The sequence below is a fragment of the Gadus chalcogrammus genome, chromosome 7 (genome assembly GCF_026213295.1).
Source record: "Gadus chalcogrammus isolate NIFS_2021 chromosome 7, NIFS_Gcha_1.0, whole genome shotgun sequence".
NCBI classification, from domain to species: Eukaryota; Metazoa; Chordata; class Actinopteri; order Gadiformes; family Gadidae; genus Gadus; species Gadus chalcogrammus.
In genome coordinates, this window is record NC_079418.1 from 6,495,479 (window position 1) to 6,505,544 (window position 10,066).

Here is a 10,066-nt window from a genome sequence, read left to right on the forward strand (position 1 = left end):
TGTGTGTGTGTGTGTGTGTGTGTGTGTATGTGTGTATGTGTGTGTGTGTGTGTGTGTGTGTGTGTGTGTGTGTGTGTGTGTGTGTGTGTGTGTGTGTGTGTGGCTGTCTGTGTCGATTTGTTCAATATGTGCGGTTGTGTGCGTTTAGCATATGTTTGCACTTATTTATTTTTTATTTAGAAGTTTATTGAGCAGGGACAAATACATTGCACATTGTTTCATATAAAATATAAAATAGATGCCATGCATACAGGTTTCTTGTCAAGACTTATTTGCAACCCCTGTCCCTGGTTAGGCTTTTACTAAAAGTTACACATGAATAAAAATACAGAAGACATCATGTACAGGAGACATAAAGACAAAAACAAGGACAATGATTAATGCATGTGCATGCGGCCATGTGCGTGCGTGTCAATGTCCACAGGGTTTATTCAGTTTCAACCATTGTTTTACTTGTGTGTGTTAAAAAGCTTGAGCTCTGTCAATGTTTTGATTTCTGATGGTAGTGTATTCCACAGTTTAGTGCCTATTGCTACAAAGGTTGATTGTCCGAATGTGGTTTTGCGCTTCAGAAGTGTTTGTGTGTCTCTGTGTTTGCAAGTGTGTGTCTGTCTGTTGATTTGTTCAATATGTGTGCATTTCTTGCAAGTATATGTATTCACCTTCAGAAGTGTGCTTTTCTGTCTGTCTCTGTGTTTATGTGTCTGTGTATCTGTCTATGTGTGCCTGGGTCTTTGTCGGTTTGTTCAATATGTGGGTCTGAGTGTGTGTTTTTCCAGTATAAGTCTTCACCTTCAGAAGTGTGTGTGTGCTGCGTTTGCATGTCACTGCTCTGACGTGTGTCTGTGTCTGCAATTGTTTACGCATACACAGCTTTGACCTCAAAGTGCTATGCTTTCGCTACTCCACGCTGGTGGAAACGTTGTCCCGGTGCAACATGGGAAGCGAAGCAGAGAGAACAACAGAGAACTTTACTATAATTTTTATCACTAACTTGTAACTTGAAGGTTGCTGGTTGGATTGTCGAGGTGTCCCTGAGAGAGACGCCTCTTCCTGACTGCTCCTGACAAGCTGGCTGTCGCCCTGAGGGGTTGACTCTGCCGTCAGTCGGTGAATGTGTGTATGAATGGGTGAATTTGGGTATGAATTGGTGAATGTGTGTATTTGTGGGTGAATATATGAATGTGTGTAAAATCAATATGGCAAAGTGACCAAACAATGGATTGGATTCTTTCTCTCTCTCTCTCTCCCAGCTCGTTTGAACCTCTTTGTTGTCATGACGATGACCTTCCGTTCCCGACACTAGCATTTGACCTCCAGATCTAGCGAGGCTGGATAATGAGTAGCCTCGACGCGGGTTAGGCTAGTTTGCCCTATCACCTCGAGCTAGGTCTTAAAAGTGGGCAATCATTTACCAAGGAGAGAGGCCATTTTGTTCTTGTCCTCGTATGCAATGTACACACACTCACTGACACACAGAGGTACACACACACACACACACACACACACACACACACACACACACACACACACACACACACACACACACACACACACACACACACACACACACACACACTCATAGACATAGACATAGACAGAGACACACACACGTCCACCTTCAAACGACTTCTCATTGTTACCGCGGTAACGATGACCTCCTTTGTCAGCTGAGGAATTTTCCAGTACAGACGTTAAGCCATATTAAGACCCAGTGTGTGTGTGTGTGTGTGTGTGTGTGTGTGTGTGTGTGTGTGTAGTTTAAACACCTGACCTCCACCACAGAAGACACACACGCTAACATCAGATAGCTGTTACTACACTGCTATTTTTCCCTGTGGCTTTGATAAGTGTGTGTTCAATAAAGTTAACTCTTTATTCAAGGCTTTGACAAAAACATAGATCAACGTTGAGGGCGTTTAGCAGGTGCCTCGCTCCAAAGCGACTAACAATATCTACATTTGTCAAGAGAGAGAGAGAGAAAGAGAGAGAGAGAGAGACAGACAGACAGACAGACAGACAGACAGACAGACAGACAGACAGACAGACAGACAGACAGACAGACAGACAGACAGACAGACAGACAGACAGACAGACAGACAGACGAACAGTTGGAGAACAGTTGGAAACAACAATGTGACGTAGCATCAGCAAAAAGAAGACATTTACCATTGCAGGAACACAACATTTACTTAATTCGTTAAAATATGGCCAACAAAATGTGTTTCCATCGAGTCGTCCTGTTGATGGACTCCCCTTTTCCCGCTCTGACCCCTCTCCCAGGCGTGCTGTGGTCCCGGTATTCCCTGGTCATCGTTCCCAGGGTGTGGAATCTGTTCGCCGTCAACTGTTTCCTCGGGCTGGCCGGAGCCACGCAGCTGTACCGGATCTGGAGGTCATGGTTTACCGTTTATTAAGTATTCGCCTAAATTGACTCTTTATTCCAGGATTTGACAAAACACACATCCAAGCGACTTACCATAAGTACATTTGTCAGAGAGAGAGAGGTACAGGTACACACACACTGGGCAGGTACACACACACAGACACACAGACAGACACACACTGGCCAGGTAAACACACAGACACACACACACACTGGGCAGGTACACACACATACATACACTGGGCAGGTACACACACACACACACAGGCCAGGTACACGCAAAGACACACTGGCCAGGGACACAAACACACACACACACACACACACACTGGCCAGGTACACAAGCACACACTCACACACTGGGTAGGCACACTTACATACACTGGGAAGGCACACACATACACACTGGCCAGGTACACACACACACACAGACACACACACAGTGGGCAGGTGCACCCACACACTCACACAACGGGCAGGCACATATACACACACACACACACTGGGCAGGCACAGACACACACACACACACACAAACACACATACTGGACAGGTACACACACACACACACACACACACACACACACACACACACACACACACACACACACACACACACACACACACTGTACACACATTGGGCAGGTATACAAATGCGCACACACACACACACACACACACACACACTGGGCAGGTAAACACACACATACATACACCCTGGGCAGGTACACACACACACTGTACACACACTGAGGTACACAAATACACACACACGCACACACACTGGGCAGGCACACGCACACACTCAGACACACACACACACACACACACACACAGACACAGACACAGACACAGACACACACACACACACACACACACACACACACACACACACACACACACACACACACACACACAGTGCCCTGGCTTCTCACAAAAACTAAAACTAAATACTAACATATTTTGTTGGAGTTATTAAGTGTCCGGGTTTGTTTGAGTACGGGTTAAGCCAAAAAAACTGAGTTCAGTACAGTTCAGAGAGTAAAGTTTCATTTTTTGGTGAGAGATGATTAGCCAGTGTTTTCGGTAAGCGCTTAAGTCTCCATTAGGTTAAAGGTTGCATACTTGATGATCGGCTAAGGGCGGGTTAAGTCACGGAGTTGGATTAGCGGTGATTAAGCTATTAAGCGTCTACTGTCTTTGAAATCCCTCACTGTTCCTCTAAAAGGTTTTAGAACTGGGAGGGAATTTCGTTTTTTAATTGAATCCAAAAAACACTTTCACTGGTTATACTATTAATACCTTACTTTTATAAGGAGGGAAATCTTCCTTTACAAAGATTTTTGTTGATTTAATCAGTTTGATTAATCCTTTTGATTGATTAAAAAACGATAACAAAAAGAAACAATTAATCAATATTATAACAATTAATTTATTTAAAACCCTATTATACGAATAAACAGACTTTATCCTGCTTCTTTCTCACAGGTATAATTCTGAGTTAAAAGAGCTGCCTGAAGTTCCGCCAGAGGCGCCAGCAGAGAGCGCTGTTTGACCGATATCCGCATCAAAATTGTCAAAAGACGTACTGTATGTTGATATGCTTAGAAAACACGGTGCTGTCCAATCACACACGCTGTTCTCTCCCGATGGGAAGAGGTAAAAACACATACTTGAATATATTGAAAACTATATTTAACATTTATAGTATATTTAAGTGTACATTGAGTGTACGTTCTGATATATTCCTGTCTTTTCTCACGACACAAATGTTTATATATTGAATTAAGTTGTTATTTCAATGTTTATTTGAACAAAATGGGACTTTTGAGTTTCAACAATAGTATCTGTTTCATAATAATATATTTCTTCATCTTTAGACTTAAATAAACGACCACTGTCTTTATTTATTTGTTCATTTATCCAATGTTTCTTTCTTTCGTTTGTTGTTAATCAATAAAGAACAAATACAACGTTTTGAATAAATGCAATGATGTCGTGGCTTGAACCATAGCGTGTTCCACATGTGAATAATTTGTGGAAACCATTTATAATAACGCTCAGTACCCAGTAGTACCAGCGCTCAGCCACTAGAGAGAGCCTCAGACTCGCTATTGAACCAGCTATGGAAGTAAATCTGTGCCATCGGATTTTGAAGATAAAAAGCCATTGAATTCTACGCACTGAATATTTATGCATTGACATGACGTATCTGGATTTTTTGCCTCTGAATTTAACTCAATAAATCATATGCAGCTTTATTTTTTGATGTTAAAAAATTCAAAATCAAATATTCAACGTTAAAAATTAAACTTAACTATAATGTAAACGTCCCCAAATTCAACATGCCAATATTCAGCTGCAAAATATAATGCCTGAAAATTCAATGTTAACATCCGAAGACCCAAGGAAGAGCAATCGATCCTAGATGCTAGATCGTGGTCAAGCAAGGAGAGCGGGAATAAGAGAGTCACTCGCTGGTTCTTTCTTTCTTGATACAAAGCTTAATTCTAAACAGCATTTGACACAGTAACCTATAAAAGGAAATGCTCAAAGGTAAATCAACGTCATTAAACACTGACTATAGCTTTTTATGGGGAGAGAAGCCACCGAACAGTGTGACCCTAGGGGGCGCTGTTGCACATTTTTTGCAACATGCACGAGTTTGAAGCGTAGACAGGCATGAAGTCGTTCACGTACGGAAACATGCCCAAGCTTAAAACTTAACATTTGTATCGTCATCGTGCACTCGGATTGGGGTTATTCTTTTTGTGACACCGGATGCACGTTAAGTGGCTGAGGAGCAGTTGATATGCCTCTGTGGTGGCATAACAAGAGCGCGACGAGCGCGCAGAGCCAACACTATTTCGCACTGAGCGACACGATTTGATATGAGGATGACAAATAAAGGGCGCCTCTTCCCGAGGCACGCCGTGCTTCCACTGGAACTACAGGCTGCTGCCGCTTCAGTGGCGCAATACGGTCGGCTCTGCGCTCACGTTCCAGAGTGGGCGGGGCGGGGGCTTCAGCATCACATCACAGATCGCCCCAGCATCACACCAGACGTAGGCAAAGTGACGTCGGTGGATGGCCCCAAATTTTTCTGCCCTAATAAATTGGGCTTCTTGACCCACTACAATTACTCTTAAGTTGCATGTAAATCCAGCCAAGTCACTGCAATCACACAGACACTTCACACAGGCATTAGTTCATCGTTTACTTCATACTGCAGTAAAAAAACAAAAAAAAACGGTGTGCATTATAACAAAAGTAAATAAAACATAGTATCCCCCCCCCCCCTCACATTGTTATTAAATGTGCTTAATAAATACATTTGATTTGATTTGATTAGCATTTTACAAACCGACACAATGGATAGGGTGTTTAGTAAGGTCCACCACCGTTGCTTCTCTCCCCATAAAAAGCTAGTCAGTTTTTAATGACGTCGATTTACCTTTGAGCATTTCTTATTATAGCTACTGTGTAAAGTGCTCTTATTCCCGCTCTCCTTGCGTGACAGCGATCTAGCATCTAGGATCGATTGCTCTTCCTTGGGTCCCCGGATGTTCACACTGAATTTTCCGTCATTGAATTTTGTAGCTGAATTTGGCGTGTTGATTTTGAAAATATTGACGTTGAATTTTTTAACGTTGAACATTTGATTTAGAATTTTTAACATTGAAAGATAAAGCTCAATAGGATTTTAGGAATTTTTTAGCAGTTAAATATAGGCAAAAAATCCAGATACGTTATTTCAATGCATAATATTCAGTGCATAGAATTCAATGGCTTTTTATTTTCAAAATCCGATGGCACAGATTTACTTCCATAACCAGCTCATCCACTTAATCCAATAATGCTCGCAGGACCAAACCCAGCATGCCTCGAGGACTGAAACATAACGCAACTGTCACGATTTAAAATCGATTTATTTTATAACGACGCTTTTCACTGACCTATCATCGCAGTATTTTTGTGTCACGACTGTGTCACACACCACGAATTATTTCACATAGGCCTACAATTACAATTAGGACATTTTGCAGACGATTTTATCCAAATCGACTTACATCGGTTAATAGGCCTACACACATTGACACACGGAGCCGACACCGACGGCAGAGTCAACCATGCAACATGCGACAGTCAGCTCGTCAGGAGCAGTTAGGGATAAGTAGCCTATCTTGCTCAGGGACACATGAACACTCAGCTATATGGCGAGTGGATAGTGCCAAACCTAAGGATTATGGCGAGTGGATAGTGCCAGGATTCCCTGGAGAAGGATAACAACGTGTGAAATGCCCGTGTGGAGAAGCTACGCCGCCGCGGTGTGGAGAGGATATGGACGCCGCCGCCGTTGGGACTGGGGTTCGATTCCCAGTCTATATATATATAATTTTTTTCTTCATTATTTTCTGGTATTAATATATCCAATGACTTGTTGATGAATAAGTTGATGACATTTTATAAAAAAAGGTTAGTTTCTATGGGTCAAAAAGACCAAAACTGTTTTAAAACAGATCTCAAAAATGTTTTGATGATTGTATGGGCATGATGTCACTTCATAGGGCAGAGGGGTATTCCACAAAGCCGGTTTTATCACATAACCGGGCAAATTAGCCCAGGGTTTGCGGTAACCCTAGGTTTTCCGTTCCAAAATGAACACGGTATGTTAGTTACTATAGCAACATATGCTCTGAATCAAACCTGGTCGGACCAGGTTTTCCGCAGGTTAAGTTTGGAACATAACCCGGTTTTGGGTATTTAAAGCTGCGTTCACCGCAGATTCCATGTGTTCACAACTAGTAAATCCTAAACTAAGTCATAAAATCACACTGAAGCGCTTTGTGGCCACATACATAGTTCAGGCGTTCTCACGGCGACGTAGGGCAGCAGGCGTCTAGGCCGATACATATGGCGAGTGGATAGTGCCATATGGCGAGTGGATAGTGCCTATGGCGAGTGGATAGTGCCAAACCTAAGGATTCCCTGGAAGTATGGCGAGTGGATAGTGCCAGGATTCCCTGGAGAAGGATAACAACGTGTGAAATGCACGTGTGGAGAAGCTACGCCGCCGCCATGGGGAGAGGATATGCACGCCGCCGCCGTTGGGACTGGGATCTCGCCCGCGCCAATCGATAGATACAGGTCGACGCGTAACGTCACCTCGGCTGCTTTAAAGCCCTCGCCTCGTGCCGCCCGCTGGGGCGAGGCCGACGGCGATGACCTGCTCTTTCGCAGCCTCATTCCGGTTACCAAGGTAACCGAGTACGGTACCCATCATCACCGCAGTCTTTTCGTGTCACGACTGCGCGCGCGTGCACATATAAGCGCAAACACACAGGTTACACACACACCACGAATGCGCACACATACACAGGTTTGCGCATAAACACACACACACACACACACACACACACACACACACACACACACACACACACACACACACACACACACACACACACACACACACACACACACACACACACACACACATACACACACACACACACACACACACACACAAGCACACACATCCACCCACACACACACACACACACACACACACACACACACACACACACACACACACACACACACACACACACACACACACACACACGCGGGTATGCGCGCACACCCACACACGTTATTAAATAATTTCCTCTCGCGCTCCCTAGAGGGATTAAAACGTCTGTCGGAATTTGGTGACGGAAATCGTCTCCTTTCTTCCTTGGTGAGCGTTATAAAAAATAGACGCATAGCGTCATCAAATTGTCGCTAACAGTGACTCGACACTGGAGGCTGCGCGACTCTAAACAGAAGAGCAGTTATGAAGTAACTGGGGAGGGGGGGGGCATATTCTGCAGAACCGCGACGACGCGGGCTTCCGCGTCAGCCAACGCTGTTCTGGCAAAGGGGTCGCGGTTTATCGAGGAACAGCAGGAGCGCACACGCGCAGAGAATCGCATGCACGCACACGCAAACACGCTCACAGGTGCTTGCATACACGCTCGCGTATGCGCACACGCGCACGTCGGATGATGTAACGGTAGACTCTGCTCTCGTGGAATGGGAGACTCGTCTAAATATAGAGCTCATTACGATTTCCTCTGACGCGATGGAGACGGAGATCAAAGAAAAATAACAGCATACAATCCTCTGCTGCCTCGTCTCCATGTGTACTTGTGTTGACATGCAATGTGTTGTGTTAATAAATGTTTAAGCAAACTATGTAAATATGCGTAAACAAACACAAAAATTGTAAACACTGACACTCACATACACACCACCACACTCATGGGGGAGGTTAGGGTATAGGGGAGGAGGGGGGGTTAGGGTATAGGGGAGGGGGTGGTTAGGGCATAAGGGAGGTTAGGGTATAGGGGAGGGGGTGGTTAGGGTAGAGGGGTGGGTAGGGTGTAGGGGAGGGGGGAAGTTACCTTATATGGGTAACATGCATGTGTATAATGTGCATTAAACCTACCGCACAACATGCTGTTAAAAGGGGGTGGTCACTGTTAAAATCTTTAGGGAAGGGAGGTGTTAAGGTAGGGGAGGGGTTAATGTTAGAGAATACCTAATAAGGATATTCAGCTTACCGCACAACATGCTGGTAAAAAGCCACACAACCAGGTCGTTTTAAATTATTTTATATCATAAAACATAATGGTATACATTTCAACATCTCAGCGCAGTGTTAAACATTTATGGGACGTGGTTCATAAACCAACGGTTCATCGTGAAACCATGTGACCTTAACTCTGTCCCCAACACTGAACCACCCGGCCTCCAAAGACCAGGAACCAAGAACCGATATCCATTATGCTCTAAGGCTAACGATATCCATTATGCTATAAGGCTAACGATATCAATTATGCTATGAGGATAATGATATTGATGATGCTATGAGGCTAACGATATCGATGAAAATCAGGTCAGCAGTCGGGGTCCTAGACATTAAAGGGCATCAGTGCAGTTAATCAGTGCATAATCAGGAGGTGTTTAGCAGTTCAACAGTCTTATAGCATCCAGGTAGAAGGTGTTCCTCCGCCTAGTTGTCCTTGCCCGGATGCTACGCAACCTCCTGCCTGAGGGAAGGAGGGTTATTTGGGGGGTCATTTGACCCGTTCGACGGCTGTTCTAGTGTTAACAGTCCATGTGGGGACCATAGCACCGAAACTGCCCTCATTCAAATCACTAACGACCTCCTCACTGCCGCCGACAATGGCCTCATCTCCATTCTTATCGTCCTCGATCTCTCAGCAGCCTTTGACACAGTATCCCATTCCATCCTCCTCACCCGTCTTGCTGAGCTCATTGGTCTCAGTGGCTCAGCCCTCTCCTGGTTTCAGTCCTACCTCGCCAACCGCCAACAATACGTCACCTTGGACGATGCCACCTCCACCATGGCACCAGTCAACCATGGTGTTCCCCAGGGATCTGTGCTCGGCCCTTTACTATTCACCATTTACATGCTCCCCCTTGGTCAAATCATCCGTCATCATGGTGTCAGTTTCCACTGCTACGCTGATGATACCCAACTATACATCAGCACCAAACCCTCAACTCAGTTTCCACCGGCCCCACTCATCAACTGTCTGCAAGACCTAAAAATCTGGATGACCTCTAATCTACTCAAATTGAACAGCAATAAAACAGAGCTCATGGTCAAAG

At 44.6% G+C, this 10,066-nt stretch overlaps 1 protein-coding gene across 1 annotated transcript in view; it reads left to right on the forward strand.

Moving 5' to 3' along the window:
- LOC130386624 (mitochondrial pyruvate carrier 2-like) overlaps positions 1-4,644 on the forward strand; it is an 8,254-nt gene extending 3,610 nt beyond the window's left edge. Inside the window, exons 4-5 of the mRNA XM_056595638.1 lie at positions 2,284-2,395; positions 3,875-4,644. Of these exons, the coding sequence (XP_056451613.1) occupies positions 2,284-2,395; positions 3,875-3,941 (179 nt within the window). The 3' untranslated portion in view covers positions 3,942-4,644. The remainder of the gene's footprint in view (positions 1-2,283; positions 2,396-3,874) is intronic.
- Positions 4,645-10,066: the final 5,422 nt, after the last annotated feature.